The 27,603-nt window shown below is 37.2% G+C and overlaps 1 protein-coding gene across 1 annotated transcript; it reads left to right on the top strand.

Moving 5' to 3' along the window:
• The first annotated feature begins 538 nt into the window (after positions 1-538).
• Positions 539-9,141, top strand: LOC140236155 (purine nucleoside phosphorylase-like). Its single transcript, XM_072316123.1, has 6 exons — positions 539-561; positions 5,563-5,732; positions 6,335-6,438; positions 6,863-7,038; positions 7,666-7,856; positions 8,927-9,141. The coding sequence occupies exons 1-6, from the start codon at positions 551-553 to the stop codon at positions 9,139-9,141; spliced, it is 867 nt and encodes a 288-aa protein (XP_072172224.1). The 5' UTR covers positions 539-550.
• The last annotated feature ends 18,462 nt before the right edge of the window (positions 9,142-27,603 follow it).

Here is a 27,603-nt window from a genome sequence, read left to right as displayed (position 1 = left end):
AAATAATTTGCCCCATACGAAGTAATGCCATAAAATGTTTGGATTAACATGATTAACGACAACCTATTTATATTGAATTAGGTGTGTTTCGGAATAACAAACTTTCGGAATAACGATCTTGAGAACAACAAACATCACCAGTATAAACCGGCCCAGAGCTGATAACGAAGAGATTGTATGCACTATGTAATTTAACCATTTATGAATAGGCCTATATAAAAAACTTCAAGGCATTGGGTACACAGTCTTGTATACAACCAAGTTCAGTATCACACCCTTCTAAAATCAACTGGTATCAAAGTTTTCTGTTTGATTGCGGGGACCTCGTATAAATGCGACGTGTCACAACATGAACGAATGATATTTTTTAATCATGTACTTAGAAGTTTTAACTTATTCAGGTGTGCCTGGGGTTAATCGAGGGGAGGAACATTCAATAATGTATCGCCTTCGCCGAAGTTGTGGAGTGAAAAACGTTGTGGCTGGTGGTCAAACAGCAAAAGGAAACCCATTATAAGTACATAAAGACAAACTGACGGATAACAAGAACATGGAAACCAAGTAAGTTGTATGTCATCGATGGAATACATACTGTAATTCTACATTGTATCTGAAAACGGATCAGATAAGTGCATCTTCTCTGACAGTGATTGTAATAGGACGGTTATTATTTCATTGTCTATCTACTGTATCTAATTGTATACGAATGTCTCTCTCTCTCTCTCCCTCTCTCATGCACATGCCACAATTCAGTATTATGAATTAACTCTGTCAGACTTAGCGAACTTAGTCACAGTACTCATATTTGAATTCTTTATCATGCCAGCTAATTTTCACGTTATTTTATCATGGTGTAAAATCATATCACCGCACTGGTGAATTATTTCATATCATTTTTTTTCTTTTTTACCACTTATTCAGAGCACGTAGTATTTGAAACCCTTTATCATACCTGTCATTTTCCACATAATAATCATGGTTATTGCATCATTTTTTTTCAATGTTTTTCTTTATTTTTCGGGCCATCAAATTTTATTGTGTTGCCTCCAAAATTAGATTTGACGATTTCTGTGGCCCGAATGGGATACCAAAAAGAAGTGTTACGGAGGTTAACTTGGCCTAACGAACCATCATAACCACCAAAAATACCCAGACTCTCAAACAAGGTGTTTCGTCGATCTCGGTCCTCTTGTCGAACTCTTTATTTACATATTCCTCCGCGGAACAATAAAGTGCCCAGAAATGATAGTACAATGCACATGTATATCTATAACAGAAGTTAAAGTAGAACTTTGATATTTGTTTGTATGAACTACATTAAATAGAAAGATGAAGCAGATCCTCATCGAATGATTGGTCAAAAATGTACACGTGACCAGGCTTTTATTTTTCATTTAACACGTAATTTTGCTTATGACTGGTCACTAGCACTTTATCGTGGCGATGACAACTATATAGGCGAGATTTCATCGTTTTACATTAATATACTTACTCACGAAAACTATCAAGGAATTCAAGAGGCACACAGCTGAAATTCTTTAGAGAATCTGCTTCGTTTTATAAAACAAATAATACACATAGTTTTGTTCGCGCATTAGTACAATTACCCACACTCGGTACCTTCGAAACAGTCAAATCGCCTTCGGCAATCGATGCGGGCTTTGTTAGATTGTTCCAAAGGTACAATGTGTCGGTAATTCTCACTATAATGTCCTCACTGATGTGTATTATTTGTACAACATATCATATCAACATGCCTTAGAATGTGTCTGTCTTTCATTTCATGTGTTGTACTCAAACAGTTATTTACATCGGTGTGTATGTCGGGTAAAGGTTTATTACCTTGACAATAGGCCATAATGTTTAGATAAACGACAACGTCGAACTTTGAGATCTTTGTACGTGTACTACTCATTTACGATAAGACAACTCCCATTGCCATTGATTATGCCTATTTGATGTCACGTACAACCAACTTAAGAAGGGTCTAATATTTAAACATTCGTGTTTTTATTATTTCTGTCAATTATCAGAACGATCAAAAAGCAAATATCGCAAACGTGATTTTCTCGGTAGGTTCTCTGTTGAATTAAAGAACAGGGGTAAGAACAGGAGCTGTGGGAATGCGTCATGATCTTTTTTTTTTTTTTTTTTTGGTCAGAGTATTAGACTGCATTGCTGTTCGACTTGTTAAGTCTTGACGGTTCTCCTCTATACATGGTTCATGGAGACGATATGTGGTACATCAGGGGGTGTAAGAGTGGTTACAGTTCGTTATTTCGAAGGTTCGTTAGTCTGAAATAAGATAAGATTCTTTATTTCCAAAGTTCCTTAATCCGAAAATGAAATAAGGGTCGTTGTTCATGCAGGTTCGTTAAATCCGGAAATTAGAAAAAAAAAAAAAAAAAGGTTCTTTAATCAAAAACTGAAATAAGGTTCGTAATTCCGAAGGTTCAATAGTACGCACCTTCTTTTCATTTTCGGATATTGAACCGAATCTCATATCATTTGCGGATTAACTAACCTTCGCAATGATGACCCTTATATTGTTTTCGGATTAACGAACCTTGGGAATCATGAACCTTATTTCATTTTCGGGTAGTCGAACCTCCGAAATAATGACCCTTACTTCGTTTTCGGATTGATTATTAAACGAACTTTCGGAATAATGCGCCTTATTTCGTTTTCGGATTAACAATCTTCGGAGATTCATTATTCCGAAGATTCGTTAATCCGAAGATGAAATAAGGGTCGTTGTTCCGCAGGTTGTTAATCCGGAAATTAAAAAGAAAAAAAAAAAGGTTCGTTAATCAGAAAACGAAAAAAGGTAATTTTGAAGGTTCATTAGTACGCACCTTCTTTTCATTTTCGGATATTGAACCGAACCTCATATCATTTGCGGATTAACGAACCTTCGCAATGATGACCCTTATTATATTGTTTTCGGATTAACGAACCTTGGGAATAATGACCCTTACTTTGTTTTCGGATTAAAGAACCTTGAGAACAACGAACCTTATTTCATTTCGGATTAACGAACCTTCGGAATAATGCGCCTTATTTCGTTTTCGGATTAATGGTCTGCGGAATCACGAACTTTCTAATTTCTTTTACAGATTAACGAACTTCGGAATAACCAACATCACCTGAAAGGGTGATCTCTCTTCCACGATCTCTCTTTCACGCAATTAGCGTGACCAAAGCTCTATGTGCACTTCTGGGGAGTTAGTTAGATACCTTCAGACATTCCAGCCACTGCACAGACTGATAATGTTACTCTTCTTGTCATAGCTTCCCGACAAAGTTGGCTAAAATTGCCCCATTCGTCAGTGACAATATTTTCCAGAGTGCCCGTATTGATGTTTTGTCATTCATTTTGACTTTATTATTGACTCACTTTGTTGAAAGGAGCAAACATCGATTTGCTTTACTTCTAATACTTTCTTCAGTTTTAGCGACAAAATTGTTTGTTTTGGCCATGATGAAAAAAAAAATATATACTGAAACATTATCCTCTTTTCCCTCTTTTCTAGTATTTGCTGAGCAGTATATCTTCTAAAACTTGCTATTTTTGTTTGTGTTATCACCTGTTATGGTGGTACGACCGGTGGTATCGTTGGGATTGCGTTGGAAAAAAGGAACCACGGGACTCGAACCTGTCATCTACTTTAGTTCCAAGTTCATCGTGCCACTGCCGGCAAACAGAGATAGTCTGGTGGTGGTGTCGCTGACCGGAAAGCAATAGATGACAGGTTCGAGTCCCGTGTTTCCTTTTTTTTCCCGACATTTTAATTAAATTACAGATCAGCAGTTGCGATCTTACGAACTTCAGAGGGAGATAACTTGAAGAGAATTCACACCTCAAACCTTCACCCCTCTGATTAATATTCTCTCGCTTTCATGAACATCACGCTTCTGCAGGCCAAGCACGCGACTTAGAATATAGATAAAAGCTAACTTTAACCTTCATTCTGTGCACCAAGTTACATGGTGGAACATTGCCCAATGATTTGATCACATCACGTGTAGAACATAATCTTCATAAGCGGCCATGCGTACATGAATCATCGGGGTATTTCAATAAGCTCTAAAATCATTTCTATTTTGAATTCTATCGAACTTACGAATAATTTGGGGATCAATCAGTCCTAAGAACACTGAAACTCTTTCACTGACCCATTTGGGAACAATACCGAGCCTAAGATTGAACCCAAAGTTGGGATTAATTCAGACCAAACTTAAGAAGGGGACGATACGTTCAGAGAAATAGTATACGGCCCCTGTTTAACTTTTGTTAAGGCTTATAAATTCATTCTGAAAGCTTTATTGCAGTAGATGCTGATCGCAAGTCGAGCTAACTGCTCAAATTACAGCAGCATAACAGCAGGCTTACTAGAATAACTTACAAGACCTTTATATGTTACTCCACGAATTGCATACAAATTTAGCTTATGTAACAAAATTGCATGATCGAGAGTATCAAAATAATGCTAAAAATAATTCAATTTCTATTGCCCAATATATTAACAACTTCATGTAATTCAATAATGGCAGAAATATGGAGTGACCCGCCCTAAATCCATACTGGCTATTCGTATGTAGCATTAACTTATCCAGATTACGTGAATACAAACTTTTCTAAAATAATTGTTGACAGCATCAATATGAAATATACACAGGGCGATGAATCGCCACCTTTAGAAATAGGACTAACTTTCGCAATCTTAATCATTTTTTGCTTAGGACCAATGCCTGTTTTAAATGATAGATTGAGTATTGCACATATCGGGATATATCAAATATGATACTGACTTTACCATTCTAAATTCTCAATCTTCTAAATTACGCACAATCTCAATAATCTCTAAAGGAGTGCGTGGCAAGAAAAAGGCATTTACCCGGTTTTTGTGAACATAGATATTGCATACATTGATCATCATAATGGTATTGTCTTGCAACACAATCTCCAATATCAATGAAATATGAATTCAACGCATTATTTTATCGCGCAGTTCTCAGTTATTTCTTTATCATTCCAATGAATAGTCGTGGGTAAAATATTTTTTCTTAACTCCAGAGCCAGTTAGGCTCCTTAAAATCGTCCATGTGCTTCTTGAACTACATTGTTTTGTAACAGTTTATGTTTAATCACATCTTTTTGAGTACTTTTTCTCGAACATCTTCTATACATAATGACATAGCTTTTATAACGTCGTATCAAACCATTACTTTTTTTCCTAACATTTTCTTGTATTTTTTCATCACTGTCTTTTATACTCTCTTTTTATCTAAAAGTCTGAAAATCATCTGGAAGTTTCCTTTAAACCCCTTCCTTACTAGGATGAGGATGCATGCTGTAAATAGAAGTGGGATAGCGCCACCATTGTTATTAGAGTTTCCATTGCATGATATTTCTCTGTGTGCATGGAAATGTGATTGTTCCATGATTATCATTATCATCGTCTTGGTAATGAATTCGTCATCTTCATTTTCCATATCGGAGAAGTAAAGGAAATGATTTAAACACGATGTTTGTGGTAATGGTGCTTTCATCGTCGCCAGGTACACATACGAGAATTATAAGGCCATGGCAGAATATCTGTTGTCACAGCAACCGCATCGTCCGAAAATCGGCATCATCTGCGGCAGTGGACTCGCGGGGATGGCAGACAAACTGGACGAGAGACACAACATTCCATACGAGAAGATTCAAAACTTTCCCGTTAGTACTGGTAGGTTGGGCTGAAATAGCCGAGATATGACTGTGTAGAGAATTATCACTGGACATCGTAATGCGTATCAACATCTGTTTCATTCATCATGCTAACCAGCTGCTAACTGTATATCACCACGTTTACACACATATTTGTAATTTTTGTGAAATTTGTAGAGTTACATGCTGTTTGAGCATGCAATCTTATGGTGAGTAGATTCATTTCAGATCAGTCAAGTATTAAAGATGATAATTGGCGACAATTATGAAAAAAAAAACCAGCAACAGATCAGATACGGAAACCAGCCAATGCGAAACGAGGCCTTTAAAAATCTAAATTCATAATTCATTAATCTATGGCGAACTTTCATCGCTGTTATTCTCATTTTTTTTTTTTTATTCTAAGGCAAAGAAAAAAAGCCTTTGCTACAGAACACGTTGGAGAAATAATGATAGTTGCTTTAAAACCACAAAGTTTAACAGTAGTCTGCTTGTTACAATGTTCCAGAACCATTTATATTCGATAAGCCACTCAATAGCATAATTCTTTTCTTTAGTATTCATTTTGATGAATGAGATATTTACACTTTATACCCTCGCTTTATTCTCGTTTGAATACAGTTGAAGGTCATATTGGTCAGTTTGCATTCGGGAAGCTCAGGGGAAAAGCTGTGGTGATGATGCAGGGGCGGTTTCATCTCTGTGAAGGTTACCCCACCTGGAAGGTAGGAACTGATCATCACTGGTGCCCCTCCCCCCCCCCCCCGTTCCCTAACCGCAAAACGAAAAGGATGTAGGTTGTGCAGTATCATTATCATGGAAAGGATGGAGCAAAAGGAGGTATTACTCCCAAGTAAAACTCACGAGTGAAATGAAAATATATGTCAAGTTCTGTATTTAAAAAAAAAAAATGCATATGAAGCAAACGAATGGTTGCCTTTGTGGACAGCAAAGATACTAATGAATGAAATAAATCATAGTTGCAGAACCACTGCCTGGTATATCGGCAACCAGAGAGTTTATAGAGATAACTACAATTTATGACACGAATAATTACGAATGCGCATTACAAAAATTATTATCAAATCCGACGAAAACAATTATCTACGTAATACGTGTGATGTCAAAATGCTCTCTGTCTCAACTTAGATTATCGCCCCGATACGTGTGATGAAATTATTGGGCGTAAATACACTGATTGTCACCGCTGCCTGTGGAGGACTAAATCCCGCCTACGAGGTCGGAGATATCATGCTTCTTATCGATCATATCGGTATCCCAACACTCTCCGGAAACAACCCCCTCACAGGCGAGAATGACGACAGGTGACCACGTGACCTCATTCTTATACCTTTTTTTAAAATTTGAAATCAAATCTTACTCTAAATGATGATCATTATGATAATGTGAATATACAGTGCACTCCCGTTGTAACGAACACGGTTATAACGAAATTTCGGTTACAACGAAGTAAAGATTCAGGCCGCAACATTATTCGTTCCTTGTTTTTTTATTATTTTTTTATTGTTTCTTGTTCGGTTATAAAAAAAATCGATATAGCGAAAGAAAATTGCCGGTCCCGAGAACTTCGTTATAACGGGAGTCCACTGTATGCAAGATTTTTTTTTTCGGGTTTTCAACGTTTGATTCCCCGTTGAATCTCCCAGGTGATCACTCAGGTGATTAGCGTGAAAAGGGTATTAGCCAGAGTTTTATCCATTACACCGCAGAACCCCCACTAGAATGAAGAAAAGGAAGTATTTCACAGGCTAAAGAAAGAAAAGAAGAAAATCAAACATAAAACAGACAGACAAAAAAAGAGAAAATTTTCCCTACAGAGGAAATAAAAAAGAAAGAGCTATTTTATAGGAGAAACCGAGAGCGACGGAAATAATCATACTGTACAAAAAATTCTCATAAAAATATCACATGATACTATCTCCCTATAAAAGGTTCGGAGGTCGATTTACCGCCATGAACGGCGCCTATGATGCCGAGCTCAGGGATTCGACTCTTGAGGTGGCAGAAAACCTTCACGTGTCATCGATCATCAGACAGGGCGTGTACGTGATGGTCAGCGGCCCGTCCTACGAAACCCCGGCCGAGTGCCGGTATCTTCGATCAATAGGAGCCGATGTTGTCGGTAGGAAGTTCAAGACACATAATGCGATCAAAATATAGCCTCAGAAAAATTTTTGTATTTCACGAAGGCAGTAAAGCATGTACCTATAATGATGAATGAAAATGAAGAAAGGAATCAAAGCACAAACGTGTCTGCTAAATTGACTGCAGTAAATGCGAAATTGGAAGCCCAAGAATGAATTCGAATGAACGAGAGCAGCGTATACGTGATCACGTGACTATATCATGCTAAATAATGAATGAACGATTTGCGAAATGGTGCTTGACTTACGAATTTGAACTGAAAAAGTGCTGATTCGAATGATGTTAAAGGCAATTTGAATGCTCCAAAATGAATTTGAATGAAAAGATTATAAAATTGAAATACCGAACATGCGATCTAAGCTAAATTGTGCTAAATTGAATGCAGCAATTAGGAATTGGACTGAAATAGTACGAAATTGGCCGGGAAAACTTATATTTGTACTAGCAGTTCTATAGTTTATCAAGGTTCTTCCTTATTATATTGTTATGATGATGATGATGATGATGATGATGATGATTATTATTATTATTATCATTATTATTATCATTATTATTGTAACGTGTACGTCTGTTGAGAATGAGAAGGGCGTTAAGTTATCTTGAACACTATGGGTTTTGTGACAACTTAACGGCCTTATCATTCTCAACCGACGTGTTGTTGTTATTATTATTCTTATTCTTATAATCATCATCATCATCATTATTCTGCCCTACTGGTGAAAGGAAGCAAGTGACAAAAATTACATTTCTCGTAAAAGAGCAAAATGTGTCTGTCATTTACACGATAACGTCAATGGACTGTCATGATGTCTTATGTAACATATCTCGTAGTAGGATGAGTGTTTCTGCATGAAATTTGGCCTAGAAGAAGAGATCATTATGTGAATTATGAAAACATCAATAACTCAAATTCGGATGGTATGTCACTTGCTTCCTTTTGCCAAATTAGGGCAGTATTGTTTTCATTGTTATTTTTTAAGATATTGAACACTTGATTTTAAAAGTCAATTCCCCATAAAGTCTAACATTTTTTTTTTTTTTCAACAGGAATGAGCACGGTGCCAGAAGTCATAGCCGCAAGGCATTGTGGGATGAGGACCCTGGGTATGGCCTTGGTGACCAACATGGTGATCAGCGACTACCACAGCGGCCTGAAGGTCAGCCATGAAGACGTGCTGGAAAAATCAAAATGGCGAGCGGGGGTGCTGCAGGATATTGTTATGGGTGTTGTGGAAAAAATAGACCAAGATCACAAAGATTGATGCCTTCATGTTTTAATATACTAATGATGCACAGGATAGAGTGCGTTAGTGTAGGCGTAGTGCACTCGAGGGTATTTACAATTGTGAAACATGCACGAGGCGAAGCCGAGTGCATGTTGCACTACATTGTAAATACCCGAGAGTGAGCTACGCCTACACTAACGCCACGAAATAATCCTGTGCATCATTTGTTTTATAAAATGGGTCGAAAATTCGAAAACTAACATCATTTTTCAGCGTTTTTCACGTACCTTTGTGGGTCAAGACGTCCGAAGATGTTCGTCCCAAACTTTTACGCACGTCGCACTCGCGGAAGTCCCGCACATACAGTATAAGTATAATGGGGGGTTGGGTTTCCGGACACCCGCATGAAAACTTACTTATTTTACATAGAATATGCACCCTTTACCTTAAAGACTTGATATAGACTCCTCATATAGGCCTACTAGACAACATACTCTGAAAACGGCGTGAGAACTAACCTGCTAAATCGTTGGATTTGCTCTTCAAAGTGACTCCATGTACGCGTCCGGTCCCATAACGCTTGGTCTACTGTACTGTACAAAGTGTACGTACAGTATACGTACGTACGCCACATATATGTTATGCACAAGGGAAGACAAGCCGGCCGGCCGGCAGCCCGAACTAGAAGTTGTTTACAGGATTGACAGCGCGTACGCGTATGCATGCAATTCATCAAAGGAGCCGCCGCGCGCACAGACGATCGGCAATCTACCATAGGATTACAGGCAGTGCAGTTGTACTGAAGTAAAGGAAGGGGGTGTGTCTCATTTCAGCGCTTCCTATTGGCTACATTCTTGAACCCATTTTATAATCAGACACATCAAATGGCCTCTTGTTTAACAAACACCTGTGAGACAGGACACACTATTGTCAGCGCTGATGATTTTTTTTTTGATAGATTTTGTATTTGCGAAGGAATTTTCCAGATATACCACCAAAGGTGTGCACCACTTTTAATTCTGAAAATGCAAAAACTCACTCGTGTGGGAGGAGGGACACCCCCCCCCCCCACTTCCATAAATTTTACAGTAGGGACACAGCGAAGACGCACATATAAAGACGTGACAAAGAGTGCCTTGATTTAGCCATTCACATTGCATCTGAATACTTAGTTTTCTTACTATTTTTACTTTAAAAATCCCAAATATACCACCAAAGTATGCACCAAATCGCTAAATTTCAATTTCGAAAAATGCAAAAGCTCCTTTGTGTGAGAGGGAACACACCTTCCATTCATTCCATCAAGAGGTGAAAATACCATGATTTAGCCATTCACAATGTATCTGAATATTTTCTTACTTTCTGATTATGTTTTTTTTTTTTGAAATCGAAATTTGCAAATACTCCGTTAAAATCTAGACCAAATCGTTCAATTTCAGATCTAATTCTGTGATGGAAGGAGGGGATCATCCCTTCCCACACCCTCCCCCTTCTGTCCACCTCCATATACGATGGATACGCGGATCAAAAGGTGAAAATATCATGGTTTAGCCACTCACATTATCGCTGAATATCACTTTTCTCCTTTTCTGACTGAAAAAATGGAGATTTCCTGTCAAAGTGTGCACCATATCGCTCAATTTCAACTTAACAAACTCAAAAGCTCCCTCGTGTGAAATGGGACACCCCTTCTGCCCCCTCTCCCTTTGGTCTACCTCCAGAAACTGTAATACAACATAAAGTCCATGGGCCAGGCTAGATATTGGTACCACCTGAGATGGCAAAACCTTTTTTGGTGTCATTTTGTTTGTCGGGCATAGATATACTTAGCAAGCTATGATAGCATTTCCAAATGAGTAGCTTAGTCATAATAAATGTACTTTTAACCAATGTGATCTCGTTTTTATATCCCTATACTTCTGAAACGAGAATAATCGCTATAAAAAGAAGAGTCTCTAGCATGGCTCGATATGATTTCTTCACATGAAATATGAAATATGATTAGATAAGTTTTTTTATTTTTCTGTGCATTTTGTTTTTACAATTTCCGAGGTAATATTTGTCCTAAATAATACTATTTTATAGCAGCGTCTCCATGTGATAGCGCCTTTTAATCTACTTCAAAGCAATACATATATACAGTCAGAACCACAACAAAGGTTATTTTAAGGAAATTTTCGTTAATTATCAATACGGTTATAGCGCCCTCTTTATTTTTTCTTCATTTTTTTATGTGGTGAACACCATTTTCTTGCAAGATTTAGCCCTTTAAATGCACTAAATTTGTCAAAATAAGGCTCAAAATATGTTCTGTTGTCTTTATAGATTTGAAATAACAACACAATTTGATTCTATTTTACCTCGCATGCCCAATTCATGATTTAAAACAAAGTAGTTGAATATTATTTTGAATTTTTTTCTTTGTTTTTAGCGTATTTTGACCGAGTGCACCCCCATTCGGCGTTTTGGTGAAATTTTGATGGTGTCATTATTTAGAGCATCATTACGCTTAATATATGTGCCAAATTTCAGTGGAATTGGTTGAAAAATCTTGAAATTATCAAAAGTCACACTCTGCCTGTCTTTGGTCACAGAGCGTCAAAAAATATTTGGTATTGGTCTGGTTAATGGCTGAAATCTATGGCTAAGCTACTACTCTGGAAATGCTCTCATAGCAAAATATAATCCTTAGATATATGCCATTTCAAAATGCACAACTAGAACTTGCCACCTCAGGTGGTACCAATAACCCATTTTTCGGGTCTTGGCCCATGGACTAATACTAGTAGTGCACAATGAAGACACACCAGCGGATCAAGAGGTGACAGATTACACGATTTAGCCATTTTTATTGTCTCTGAATGTTGGTTTTCATGTGTATTTTTTTTTTCGCTTGAAATTTGGTAAATATTTCACAAAATAAAGAGGCTACCACCACAGCCCCACCCCCGCCTATGTTCGATATCTTGACTTATTACGCACCCTGCCTTGAAGAACTGTGGCCACGGGCGTACTGTTACTGATTCACCGATTATTTGTTAACAAATATTTACATCGTGCGAGGATTATTACTTTGATGTTTAGGGATTTTATCTTGAACATTCATTTTATCTGGGATGCGTTGGAGGGGGAAAATTGGGAGTAAAATCCCGAAAAAATAGGGCTTATAGTATGAGTATGCAATCTGCCTTTCAATATTTACTGATCATTGGAAAATATTTGTTCCGCATTAAACCATATCTCCACCAGAATAGATATAGCTAGATAAAATAAATATTGTTTTGTGTAGAGTATATTTGAATTTGAAACGTTCCTTATATTATGATTATTATTATTATTATTATCATTATTATTATCATTATTATTATTATTATTATTATTATTATTATTATTATTATTATTATTATTATCATTATCATTATTATTATTTCCAAATGGCTTTGCCAAACTTATACAGGCTTAACTCACATGACGTTGGCCTAATTGTACTAATCACTCCGTAGGCAGTTCTGTGGTGTGGTCATTTTCTTCTAATTTTGCCTCCACACCATTTTAGGTTTTTTTTTTCGGAAGTCTTCCCATGGATTATCAAAGCTAATTAATTGACAGCATTGAATATCAGCAGCCTACTAAGTATCTTATTGGCAAGTTCAAGTTGACAAAGAAAAGAAAACCACAAGTAATTTATATCAATATTAGCTATAATGACGTGCCCTTGCAGAGTATCTCGTTTCTAGCGATACAAAGACCAAACTGACCTTCGGCTGGGCAAACAAGATGTGCTATTAATGGTCTTGAACAAACTGTATCAAGTGACATGTGATCTGTAATAGATTCTTTTGACGTAAGAAGTATACCGAAATAAAATATTGAAGGCATATCGCGCTCCGTATAAAAGCCCTAATAACGTTGTCGTCAAGAATATGTGCAATGAAGCAAGAGGCCTAATACATAATATCAAATCCACCTTGTGACAAACTAAAAGTTGCAGATACTGCATGCTATTACGTAATACTTTGTACATAGAATAAGTTCACATTCTAATCACGACACTTCTGATGCAGACATCATTGGGTAGGCTGCTAGCCAAGGCAGTAATAGGATTTCAGATTTTAAAAAAAAAATAATAAGAATTGGGTGTATCATAGGCTACTAGCCAAGGCAGTATTGGGATTTCAGATAAAGAACAAACAAATAAAAGGTAGGATGAAATATATGTTAAAGGGATGGTATAGTTTTGGTTGACATCGAGATACAGCTTTTACATTTTTGTGAGATATTTAGAAACCACTCATGAAATATTAAGGGGCATAAATCATAAGAGGAACTCAAAGTTTATTTGATAGAAATTGGTTGAAAATGGCTGAGATATCCAAAAACAAAGTAAAACAAAGCGATCCTGATAAAAGTTGCTTGGGCCCACCTTTTATTAGGATCTCTTTGCTTTGAATATCTCCGCCATTTAAAAAAAAATCGAATTATGCGCTCTTTCATATTTTATAAGAGGTTTCTTCTTGTTATCTCTCAAAAAGTTGGAAACCTGAAGAACCTTCTCAACCAAAACTAAACCATCAATTTAAGCTTTAGTAAATTGTTTTGTTTTATCGTGTTTGAGATGTCACATCCATGATATCGGCTTGGTCTATAGTATAGGGAAGTTAGAACTCGAGGGAGTTTGGGGTAAAATGTCACGAATATAGGGTCCACACACTTTAATAATAAACTTTGCGGCCAGGAGGAAGTTCACGGGTATTCATACTTCGATCCATTGCACACATTCACACAGACACATACACACATACACACACACAAACAGACACAAGCACCCGCAGACGCAGATAGTAACTGATACCAACGTTTGAATTCATGCTAAAGTTCTCCGAGCTGAAGAAGGAATACTTTTTATCAAATACACGCTGCAATGTGATTAACCATGTGATTACATGTATTAAACAAATCATTTGCTCATGTCTGTAGTAATGATTTTCCTAGCGGTCGGCATTTCAGCAATGAAGAGAAATTGACTGACGAATTGAGGTTTGCAAATAATTCTTCTGTTGCACTTTTTTTAATCAACAAGAAAAGGATATAGCTAAGAAAACATCTGACATGCCTGATGACCAAATTAAACGTCCGTACGTAGTGGACGACTTTTGATCAGAAAAAAATAAACGAGATGCCTGAGGATGTAAAATTAGAAAAAAATCCTTTCAATAGGTCTTACTTTTCATATCCTCCAGTCACCACTTCTTGTAATATGTTTACTTAAGTCCCAATTGATACTCTACAGACAACAGGGAAAAACCTTACTATTGCGTATTACGAGGTAATTCATGGTGTCATTTTTACTATAACAATAATATTGAGGAAAAAATGTGTCATAAAAATATAATGATGATTGAAATGCTCAGTGTTCGTATCATGAATTTATGTTTTGAGTTCAGTTTTATTATGTCTTATTCACTGATTTTTTGCCTCTTGGCGAAACATGTGAAACAATAGGCTTGCGATTTCAGGGGAAAAAACAACAACGAACAAACAGATATGATCACAAGGAAAAGGTGTCGCAATTCCGGCAAAGACAAACCCAAAGTTCGTTATTCTGAAGTTCTATAATCTGAAAACAAAGTAAGGTTCGTGATTCCGAAAATTCTTTTTACGCATCTTCTTCTTATTTTCGGATTAACGAACCTTTGAAAGAAAGAACCTCATTCCACTTTCGGATTGGCGAACCTTCGGAATAACAAAGATTAATCTTCTTTCATTTTCGGATTAACGATCCTTGGGAGAAAAGCCGCAAATGTGCGGATTAACAAACGTCTAGGTAGAGAGTTATATTTCGGAATAACTTGACAAACCTTAATTCATTTTGTGATTAATGAACCTTCGGAAGAAGGTACGTACGTGTGTGTGTGTGTGTATTTGCGTGTTCTTTACTAAATGGTAATGACAATCAATTTAGAATGCCGTTGATTTGCCAAGCGCCGCAAGGAATGCAATTTAAAAAGAAAAATCGAGAGAAAGAAACGATTCATGGACCATGAAATTATACGAGTCTACGCCTCATCAATCTTTTGCAACACTTATATACGAAATGTAATTTCCTACATTCTCCGGCAGCTTTGCTAATTCTGCATTCAGAACGCTATCAAAGCACGAAAATGATTTTTGTTACAGTTTAAAACACAATTTCTAACTCAGCAGTTGTACCATGATCGTACTCGATGAAGAACATGGAGAGCTCGACTGAAAATTTAGATCACTCATCAGTGTCTTTTTCGTGTTGTTCACTTTCACATGCTTCATAAATATTCTTCACTTCTGCACCATATTGTCTAATATGATTACTAAAGATATCAATGAGATTTAAAGACTCGGTCTTGATTCACCTTCTACTCAAAAGCTCGAGGAGAGTAAATCGTAAGAGGGTGCGAATATTTGACGTCATCCCACGAGACCGACGGCCAGGAGTCATACAGCCCATGAGTTCGACACGAGGCAATGAGGCTCATGAGTTCGATACTATAGGTAAAAACAGCCCCCGAGTTCGACATAACAACATGTTTTGGTCTAATGAGACATTTAAGGATTAAACAACAGAAGGAACGGACACAAGGCAGACTACATGTATCATTCGCATTTCTAAACACGAAGGCTGTTATTTCATGAATAAACAATAGCAGAGCAAAAAAAAAAAAGAGCAAATAGTTAAAAGACGAACTGAGCATCACACGATTTTTTTATCACATATTTATTTGCATTTGCCATGATTTGATCGCTAAAGACGCAATAGACCAACGCACTGGTCACAGCTTTAAAGAATCACATAATAACCAGGGGTTTCCCCTAAGAATGTTTACCAGTAACAATGGAGTATTGAATTTTGTCCCACTGCCTTGCATCTATAGGTAAAGTTTATGAGGGAACTTAAAAAAGATCTCTGTTGAAGTTTGGCCTATCAACACTGCATGTTAATAACAAGGGAACTGGGCCTTACAAGGCCACCGAAGGGGATTCATTGCAAACTGGATTTCTTTCCCAATATTTCTCCATTATCGCTGATTATCAGTTGGAATGCGAAACAGAACAGTAACGACCCGGCAATAAATTAAATTAACGAGTTGGTCCTTCTGATATCAGCATAAACGTTGTCAACTCTTTGAATTCAGGTGTGACAACATTTTAGGACTCGAATGTTGCTGGGTGTTTTCCTTTCTTTTTGAAGAAAATGATGCTGATGACTGCTTAAGCAAGAGGAGTATAATTGAGACAAAATGGTCTTGAGCTCTGAATCCTATATATGACAGAATCTTTATCATATCCACACATGGACTACAGACATATAACGACATAACATAACGCAGAGTAGTTTCAGTGGGCCCCTCTGGTTTTCGCACTTAGGGTATTGTTTACGTAATTTTGATCACTTCAATTTTCCTGACAATGTGTAAGCAATTTAATGTTCCGCAATTATTGTATAGGCCTACTCTGTTCATTTCACATTGTTTTGCTTCTTTTCCATCATGTTCTTTGTTACGAAAGAAAGTGATGTGTATACTTTGTTTTCGTCGAAGAAAAAAATGAAGTAAAATTTAAGATGAATTGAAGTTGATATGGACTACACGCAGACACATAGTAACATAACAATATACTGCCTGGGAAGGGCTAGAATAATGAATCCTATATTTTATCAGTTTAAAAGCAGGAATCTCTATGATACAAATGTGAATATCCTTTCCAGACTAGTTTCGACTAGGAATACATGAAGAAAATGACACAACACGGACTATAACACTTATTGACAATAACTTGTTTAGTTTCATTCATATCATTTGAGTGCATAACCATTAATCTCTAATACATCATTTTTTTCTTTTCACATTCATTTCACAAGTTGCAGTATAAACAGCCGAAAAGGGAATTAAGTTATTGACAATATATGGGCAAAGAAAGCAAGAAATTAATTTTAGAAAAGTACTTAAATGATGAAAACTGGTCGAGAGATAGAAACATGAAAAATATCATGCCTAATATATTCATGACATTGCAAGCACATAATGTTCGTTGAAAACAACAGCAAGCCAGTAGCGGTTTGATTGCAAAGGTGACGAGTCTAGGCAATTACCTCAGACCCTTCCCCTAACCCTAACCCTAATCCTAATCCTAATCCTGAACCTAATCCTATCCCTAACCCATACAAATTTAACCCTAATCCTAATCTTTACTCTAACCTTATCACTAACCAGTAATTAGTCGGAGGGTAATTGTCCTGATCTGAATGCATGACAAAAACAGTCTATCAAGAAGAGCTTACGTCACAATGTCATGTACATTACACTTTAGTGGGAGGAGCAATACTGAAACCCTGTTTTAACAGACCTTATTAACAATTCTCGGTATCGCCAATACCTGGGTGCCGCGCGCAGAGCAGCATTTTAGATGCATTATGGGATAGCTCAGGGGACAAACTTGCGCCCCGGGTTTGGCTGCACATGCACTCAGATCAAGCTCTGTCTTTTTCAATTAAGGGGTATTTTTTGTTGAAGATTTATTCGCTTTCCATCATGTCACCAGAACATTGAAGCCTTGCGGGTGTGAACCATGACTCTAGTGACCACATATCAGCACAATTCAGAAACTTTCAATTCTTTTAAGCTGAATTATAGCCAAGAATAAGGATAAGAAATACAAAGACGAAGACAAAAACTCCATTGAATCGTATGGGAACTGCGACTCGCGCGAGACAACCGGAAGCGAACAGTGGCACCGAGGAATCCCACAGTGCATCTGTGACAGGGTTCCTCAGCATGCGCAGAAGTTTTCTGCGCATTGGCAATACCGATACTCAGTAATTCACTCGGTGTGCGGCGTGTCAATCATTAATTCCCAGTCTGTAATACTGCACATGCGTGTTGAGTGTGACCGGTGACACGACGATTACTCCTGCGACAACTGCTCCGGTCTCATTTTCTCCAAGGACTTACGGTTAGGAGAAGGGTTGTGATAGAGTTTTAGGTTTAGTTTGATGTGAAGATAAGAACTTATGTTTGGCTTATTGGCATGCAGAGATTTCACTGGAGCAATTGTATTGTCGCAGGAGCAAATCCCCTCCAAGGAATGATTCCGCGGGAGCGTTCTAATAGAAGGGTTGTCGGGGTGATTACCCTAGGGTAGAATATGGCAATAGTTACCATGGAAACTCCGTTACCGTTTTCACAAGCAGGGTTAAAACAAAACAAAACAAAAACAAACAAACAAACAAACAGATTACCCGGACGATACCCGGACGTTGTCCCGATAGCTCTAGTTTGAAAGACTTTATTAAAACGGGATTTGAGAATGTACTGAGCGTGTGTGTGTGTGTGTGTGTGTGTGTGTGTGTGTGTGGAGAGAGAGGGAAAGAGAGAAGAAAGGAAGATAAGGACAGAGAGACGGAGAGAAACATTTGAAATATGGAGAGAAAACACGGAAAATAGAACATGGAAATATACAAACGCACGTACATAGGTTGGTACATGATCTATTAAACACGCACGAAGAGTTCAGCAGGGATACATCCTTGAACTAAGCTTTGATTCATACAAAAGAGTCTTAAACACAGCAACAACAACATCACACTTCACCCCCTCCCACACACTCACACAAGCTGCATGTATGCACACGTGCATTTACCGTTTCACTTGTACATGCGTAGTGCATTATCTTACATGTAACATGCGAGGGAGGAAAGAAAGGCAAAAAAAAAAAAAAAAAAAAAAAAAAAAAAAGGTACCCTGACCTTTTGGGTTTACAGAGACAGAGGGGAAAATCTTTCATGCTTTGCATCAGATTGTGCAGTGTCTATTACAATAAGCGTTTATGGCTTCGACAAGGGTCATCTTTGCAGTTGCAAAACTATCAACCAAAATATGACCTTGAATATAGGATACGCAGTGCTATAAGTTGTAAGTGAACACCGGCGTTTCAGCTAATTTGCATGTGCAGTAGCAACTAATATCATTTTTGTGAATAAAGTCCAGAGTTCAATGGAATTTTTACTGCATTCTCCGTCTTGTAGTTATTTTATTCATGAAAGGCAAATGATCACGCTGTACACAAGCGCAGGTATTTCCATTACATTTGACATATTAATAGATTGTATCACTTCGTGATTCAAAACTTCAAATGGTCAAGTTGTCCTCCGCATTGGTTTGTATATTTAGTTGGATAGCTATATTTCGTTCGTATGTTTGTTTGCAGGAAACTTTAAAAGTTCCATATCATATGGAAATGCACTATATTTAGACTATACTTTGTAGGACGTCGTCAACATCATAGTTACAAAGTTTGATTACTCTAGTTAGGCGCCCTGTTGGGAAGAACATAGTATCCCAAAGTGTGAATACATTGTGAACACCGTGTGAAATCTCTTCACACTGTTTAATTCGAGAGTTCTAATATTGTGAACACATTGTGAATCATTAATTCACAGTGTGAAACACATTGTGAATCATCAATTCACAGTGTGAAACACAACATATACTATATGGACTCTCTGTGAAAAACCACACCACACTGTGAAATCATCTTCACACTGTTAAATTCGAGCGTTTTCACATAGTCGACTATCTGAACACACTGTGAACACACTGTGGGACACTGTGTTCTTTCCAGCAGGGTGAGGTAGAAATAAATGCCATCGTACATTAGCTGAACTAATAATGTCGGCATCACTCTTGTCATAACTATAATGTGCACTATTTGTCTATTTGCAAAACATTATGAAACAGCATGTGATATACATTGTTACAAGGTGAGCAATTAGATATGATGCAGGCTTCTAGCTACACTACACATTTTCTTGCCGACGTTTCATACTGGGGCTTTAAAACGGTGTTTTCATTTGTAAAGGCATTAACTTCTAACGTCAAAAGAATTTCTTACATGCCGCATCCATTCATTGTCAATGATACTTGATATTACTTGTTCAAGACCATTAATAGCACATCTTGTTTGTCTTAGCGAAGATCAGTTTGGCAGTTATATCGCGAGAAACGAGATACCCTCCAAGCCGGGCACGTCATAATAGCTAATAATCATTCGTGCCCCCCCCCCCCTCCTTCTTGAGTCATCTTGAACTTGACTTTGAGTAAACTATTGATAAATGTTTTCGATTAATACTGTTCCTGGCTATCACAATCCTTTGGAAACTTAATAAAAATATTTCGGAGATAAGTTTAGAGAGGAAATGTAATCATTGACTATAAGGAGTGCTAGGAGAAGTATAATTAAGTCTGTGTATGTAGGTGGAAGCTAAAACCTTTGGAAAAAATAAAATGAATGATAATAAAGAAAAAAAGAACACTACAATGTATGTGATTTATAGCTCTGCTTATTGTGGTGGACATAATGGTTGAGAAGGAGAATGTTGTTCGTTGTCTGAGTGCCTTTTCTCTTTTGTGATTTCTTTACATCTTTGTTACAGAATGCAACAAAACACGCAGAAGAATTATTAATAACTTTGAATCTCCATTTCGTCGTTGTTATGTCTTTCATAAGAAATTCAGTGGTATATACGTTCCTTGTGACTTTTTTAATTTGTTTCTATTTCCTTGTAGCGTCACTTTTAGAGACGCAATGATGTAACCTGACTATTAGATAGGATGCATTTATAGCTGTGAAAAGGAAACCATCCAAACCTCCCCAAAGAAACCACTGGGCTGTGATACTGATCCGTTTACTTACAAAAAAGGGCAGGAATTTGACTTTTCAGTTCTTAATTTTTTTGTTATTAGATGATATGACTTCACTGGACTCATAATCTTGTAAGTATGAAAAAATCGTTACAAATGATCATACTCATACTTACAATAATCGGAAACGATCTCCGGCCTATATCTATTTACAACTTTATTTTCCTGTGCATTTTCCTATTGCATGTGTGTGTATGGATATGTGTGAGTGTGTGTATTCGTGAATGCCTGTTGGAGAGCTCTTGGTAGTTCGAACAAATGTATTTCTTATATGTAGTTGATGAATGAATTGTGAAACACATGTGCACTCATGTACAATTCAACACCTGGTTGGGAGGCATGATTTGGATAAAGACCATTATATCTATCTATCTATCTATCTATCTATCTATCTATCTATCTATCTATCTATCTATCTATCTATCTAATATCTATCTATCTGTCTATCTATCTATCTATCTATCTATCTAATATCTATCTATCTATCTGTCTATCTATCTATCTATCTATCTATCCATTCCTGGATCGAATAGTGTGCACTGATAATACTTTTTCTCTTTCTCTTTTCGAGAGGTTACCTCCATGACACAACATGAAATCTTCACAGAAAATAACACCTTTCAGAAATCTTGTTTATTACAAGGGTATTTCATGGGACTTTTTCCTTGAACATTCAGCACACAGAGTGACATGTTGGTATGGCTCTCATCCATGGGAAATTACCGTCTGTTTCAACAACGACATTCTTCATGTTTTGTCTGGAAGATTTGTATTGTCAAGGATTTGCATGGCCTCCCGTGAACTATCACCTCGTGGGAATCGAAAACGTGAGTCAATCGATCGCCGAGTTCTATTATCATCATATCTTAGACTAAAGATGTAAAATGGGAGACAGCTGGGGATTGTACATAAGAAGCCTGTTCTTGTCCTCACAGTGCCATACACAGTCCCTTCCACAGTTTCTTTTAACCAGGACTAGGCACCACAAATCACAGTTCGAGCAGGGATAAAATAAGCCATTACTCTGTTCTCATTCCAAAAGAGCCGATGTCACATTGTTTACGCTCAGCAATCAATGGCAAGCACAAGCACGGACACACACACACACACACACAAAGGGGGAGGGAGAGAAAAAAAAAGAAGAATGAGTGGTAATATTGTCTAAGCAGTGTTTATTTCATGCGCGAAAAAAAAAATCTACCCGATGACATCACTGGAGGGAAATTCCCCAAATTTTCGCTCATCCAAAATGAGGCTGTGGTTCGGGGACAGGGGACAGTATGTCGGTAATCATTGGGCGTAGAATCTAACTTGTTCTGTCACTGGGTATACGGTGAGAGATCATCCACTAACTTTCGCTCTAATGAAAATATTTTTTTCTCCGTAATGAGGATAGGTTGTTGAAAACACGAGAAAACCATAGAGATAGATAGATAGATAGATAGATAGATAGATAGATAGACAGACAGACAGATATATGGAGAGAGAGAGAGAGTAAAAGATTTTTTATCTTTGACCTAATTGAAAAAAAAATGGAAAAAAATTGAATTGAAATGAATTCAGACAACATTCGCACATTGTTTCGTTGATCATACGCTTTACTGTGCTCATTTTGACTTTTTTTATATAGCCAAAGAAGAAGAAGAAGAAGAAGAAGAAGGCAAATGTGACACTTCTGCGATGAAGACCTTGTGCAAGTCCCTTCCACGACAACAGTAGCAGAATGAATGTGAGAATAATTTAATGACCTTATTTTCATCTCTACTGACATGACTGAATACCTTATAAACGAAATAAATCTTGATTTGTCAATAAAAAGTTTACAATGATGTATGTGACTCTCCTCTCTTTATCATCAAATACAAATAGAGTCAGAACGTCAAACTCTTTCATGTCGAAACATGCCAAAGGCACTACATCAACAGCCAGAAATGTTAAACATATTTTTTCCATGATTTGTTATCTTTATATAATATCATCACCGAGATTTGCAAAGTTCAGTGAATCGAACGGGAAATTCCCTTTTTGACATCTTGTTTCGGTAAGCCTCCTGGGAAAAGAGGTAAGAGAAAGAATAAGAGAAAAACAGATTATATAAAAAATACATTTTTTCATCTATTCTTACAAAGCAGACGCGTGCTTCGATTTTATCTTTCATATATGATTTATAGTGGTAAGGATCAAACTGCTGACTGGAATTATATGAAATATTAAACATCAAATATTTACAAAAAGCGCTTGAAGGTTGCCCCTGACTTTATTCCCCCAGATAAATATACTCATTTTCACTGAAATGATGTTCTGGGGGTGTGTGTGGGCGTGTGTGTGTGTGTGTGTGTGTGTGTGTGTGTGTGCGTGTTTGGCCGTTCCAAATAAGATTTGAAACATCTTGCAATTCTGCACTTTATAATGCAAATTCCATCACAAATAGATAAAACTACAAATATGTAAACATCAGTTAGTTTATAATAAAAATACTTATCAAAGTGCTTAGTGGATATAACGAGGACTAAGGACAATAATTGAACACAAAGTTCAAAGAACATTGTTTAAAATTCTCCAATTATCAGTCTACCACAGTCTATCACTGTGCAAACTTCAAGTTCACGTATTCATTTATCATTACGCTAAACTTCTCATCTCAAAATTAAGCCTATGAAGTGATCATGCGTGATTGACAGTCATCCTGTTCAAGGATGAACCATGAACGTTTTAGAAAATTGGAAAAAATTTGAAAATTTTCACTTGAAGGCACTGCTATAAAAGGGATGTTACGAGCTTGCAAAATGTGAGATGCATGGCGCATCACATTTCCAGGGACGCGATACTGTGTACAAATGAAGCGGGGAACAATGAGGTGGAAAAAGCTTCGAAAAGTGAATGTTTTTCAGTGACGGAACGTGATGCAATTCAATTTTTCTCATTGAAAAAGTTGTGTACAATTTCAGGGACGGATAACTAAAAGACGGTATGTTAACTTATCTATCTTATAGTGTTACATAACTTTGCTATGTTTATGTCTATTTCCCCTCACTTACATAAAAATCACAATGCAGCTTTATAAAACTCAGCAAACTCAAAGTTTAAGTTCCACTTTTACAAGGATTAATGTACTTGTATATCAAAAAAAAAAGTACACTCACACTGTTCACATCTTTGTAACTCAAAAAGAAGGCCGTCACGGCGTCATAAGATAGCACTGAAAATAGTTGTTGGAAAATTAGCATAATCGAAAACCTAGATTAAAAAAAAATAATATGAATTACTTAAAACTGGTAATTACCATGATATCATGTCCAAACAACCTCACAAACTATTGTAACGTATTGATTTAGTTTTCAGATTTATCTGATATATATATCTTTTGAATTATTGAAGATCAAAATAATTAATGTGTCATATTTTTGAACACACCTAGTTCAGACAGAAGAAAAACAGGATCAATATATGATTGATTATTGGCTATATATGATAGGTTATTGGGTAGAGCCTTGTTAGAGAGCTTTTAGTTAACCCTTTGTGTACGTTGAATGCCGATTGGCACAAAGAGCAGCACAGCGTTGTGTACACTGAACTCAGTCCCTGACTATAGAAAGTGTTAAAATGGATCTTTTCTGTCTCTCGAATCAACAGGCTTATTGACTTATGTATAATAGAGAGTGAGTTCAATGCAGAACAATTCATAAGCTATTTAGTTCAAACGCTCTTAAAAAACCCCAACAATAACAACCAGCAACCTTTGAGATTGGAATTCAATTCTACGCGAGAAATATGTTGCCAAGCACTGAGCAAGTTGTCTGGTGGTTAAAACAGCTTTTAAGATGGGGATGTACATACCGTAGCATATTTTATGAAATAATAATAATAATAATAATTGATATGATTTATATAGCGCCAAATCCACTCTGCAGAGTGCTCTAGGCGCGGAAGGAAGAGAAAGTGAAGGAGATAAAGGACATACAAATATCAAGTACATGTAATGAGTAGTCAAATTGAGGCTTTAAACAAGTGAGTTTTTAGACTGCTTTTAAAGGAGTCTGATGAAGAACAATTTTTTACGGCTGAAGGTAAGTTATTCCATAAGGTGGGAGCAGCATGGCCAAAGGCACGTGTGCCCCATATTGTAGTGAATCTTGGAATTATCAGAGAACCGGAGTTGGATGAGCGTAAAGATCTAGCAGAGATGTAATTATGGAGTAAGTCAATGTTATACTGAGGAGCAGTGCCCTGAATGCAATGAAAAGTCAAAAGTAAAATCTTAAAAATAATGCGATCTTTGACTGGTAACCAATGAAGTGATCTCAAAATAGGGGTGATGTGAGTGTGCTTCTTGGATAGTGTGATGATGCGTGCTGCCGCATTTTGAAGCCTCTGTAGCATGGAGAGCTGAGTTTGTGGTAAGTTAAATAAGACAGAGTTTCCAAAATCGAGCCTAGAGGATATCAAGGCATGGACTAATTTTTCGGTAGAAGAGCGGTTCAAATATTTTCTAATGAAGCCGATATTACGAAGTTGGTATCTTACAGATCTACAAATGCTAGAAACTTGATGAGACATAGTCATATTACAATCTAGCAATATAAACATTGTAAAACTGGCACGCTGTTTGAACAACTGGAGGGTATTACTTCTTCAATGTGCAATTAGTGAGGGATGGCAACTCGAAAATTTGACCATATCATCGTACCGTACTTTTTTTTCCGGGGGGGGGGGGTGGGGAGGGGGAGGGGGAGGGGGGAAGAGGGGGATGAAGGTGTGGCCAAATAGTTTTGTGTACAATATGAGTGCTTTGCCATGCAATTTATGTAGTTGTCTGTCATTGAAGAATAAGTCTTGCGTGTCTTGTACACACGTGCCATTATAAAGGCTGAATCGATTCTTCTACTCGCCTAGGGTGTGTCTCCGCCTAATATTACGTAATAGGAAATCCCCCTTCGACAAAAGAGGAAGATATTTATTTTGTTTTCTTTATTGAGCTAAAACGTGTCACATGGCTCTTTCGTTCCTGCTTACTACCTTTCCTTGCAATGTATGGGTGTGTATGCGTGTGTGTGTGATTTTTTTTTTTTTTTTGAGGGAGGGGGGGGGGGTGAGTTGTTCAATGTAACGTCTTGGAGCGTCATCGTACGATTCTGTTACGTCATATGCACCGGTAGAAAGTTGGCAACAGTAATACGTGCTTCTAACTGTATAAAACCGAGAAACATTTTCAGATTTTATTGACAAATCTCCTTCAGTATTTTTCTATTCCCCCCCCCCTCTCTCTCTGTCTTAAATATACATATGCATATTATTTAGCTTTTTGTCAATGTTTGTTATATTGATTTCCAAAAATCCCTTCAAAAGGTCGAAAGCTATAGGTATTGAAGGAAATCCAAGTGAACAATGATGATAACGTAACGTCCGCTGGCTCTTCCTTCCAGTCGCGAATGTCATGAAATGATGCAGCGCCCATCACGCAGCCTACCGGGCTGAGGCAACGGGTCATCCCGCGAGACCGACACCCACGAGTCATACGGTCTACGAGTTCGACATTGAAAAAAAGGTCCATGAGTCATACAACCTACGAGTCACAGCCCATGAATTCGACAGCAGTCAAATACGGCCCATGAGTTCTTCACTAGGCAAAAAAAAAAAAAAAAAAAAAAAAAGGTCCACAAGTTCGACAATATCAGAAGTAAAAAAGGCCCATGAGTATTTTGTTTTAAATTGTATGCCCGTTTTATGAGATGATATATTGTAATATTTGATAATTTCATAAATAACACCCAATTCCCACAAGATATTGACAGCTGAAACTTCGGTATGATTAATATTCTGTACACTTATAATGTGAAATTTTGACCTTGCTGATATTGACTTTATGATTGTCTACCGTTTGTGAATATTGTAAATATGTTGTCCAATAAAATAAAATAACCCAATAAAAAGGTTTTTTAAGAAAAAAAAAAAGAAAGAAAAAAAAAAGGCCCACGAGTTCCACACTATTAAAGAAAAAAAAAGCCCATGAGTTTGAAACTAGGTTCAAAACCACCTACGATCGAGTTCGACATTACATCATGGGCTGAATGTGATGGTCTCGTGGACCTTGTTTGCTCAGTGCATGGTGAATGAGAAATAGAGTCTGACCTATTGTTTATACAACAATGCTGGTTGTTGTTGTTTTTTTTCTGCTGTTCAAAGTGTAAATATATATTCATTGTGAAAAAAAAAAAACCACCCCTTTATGTGTCAACCCAGTGTGTATGGGCATTGTGAGGATTAATCTCCGGACAGTGCAGGGAGTTCCTACGCGGTATTACAGCTTTGCGCAAGTTAGCAAAGGTGAATCCCCGAACGAGACCCGCCTGACCGGACCATACAAAAGCCTTCGAGTTCTGCATGTGAATGGGATCTCGTAGCCCGATTGCGCAATGTAAACCAACTTTCTTTTCACCATCAAACACTTTCCTAGGGTTATATACGGAAGATAAGGCAAATCCCATGTCTCCCTGTGGCGCTCCTCTCCACGTGTTATCCCATCATGAGAAAAGTATCCCATAAACAAAGTTGAACTCATTAATTCCTGTGTAACAAGAGCAGCATCTTATAGCGAATGTGAAATAACATTTAAAAAGCCGCATCATCTTGAATTGCAAGAAGTCAGTTTTGCACTCTGTGTATTTTCACATGACACACTTAATAATGAGTGACATAAATTCAGGTTCTGTTCAGATTCAATTCGGTTTTTATTGTCACTCATCAAAATAAGTCCAAAGACTAATAA

This window comes from Diadema setosum, chromosome 12 (assembly GCF_964275005.1).
Source record: "Diadema setosum chromosome 12, eeDiaSeto1, whole genome shotgun sequence".
NCBI classification, from domain to species: domain Eukaryota; kingdom Metazoa; phylum Echinodermata; class Echinoidea; order Diadematoida; family Diadematidae; genus Diadema; species Diadema setosum.
The sequence above is the reverse complement of the archived record's forward strand: the minus strand, read 5'-3'. Positions and strand labels throughout refer to the sequence as shown.

What these genes read in the sequence shown, in the direction of transcription:
- LOC140236155 (XM_072316123.1), top strand. An exon ending in AAACTTTCCCGTTAGTACTG is followed by an intron (nt 5,733 to 6,334) that starts GTAGGTTGGGCT and finishes GTTTGAATACAG; the next exon opens with TTGAAGGTCATATTGGTCAG. An exon ending in AATAGGAGCCGATGTTGTCG is followed by an intron (nt 7,857 to 8,926) that starts GTAGGAAGTTCA and finishes TTTTTTCAACAG; the next exon opens with GAATGAGCACGGTGCCAGAA.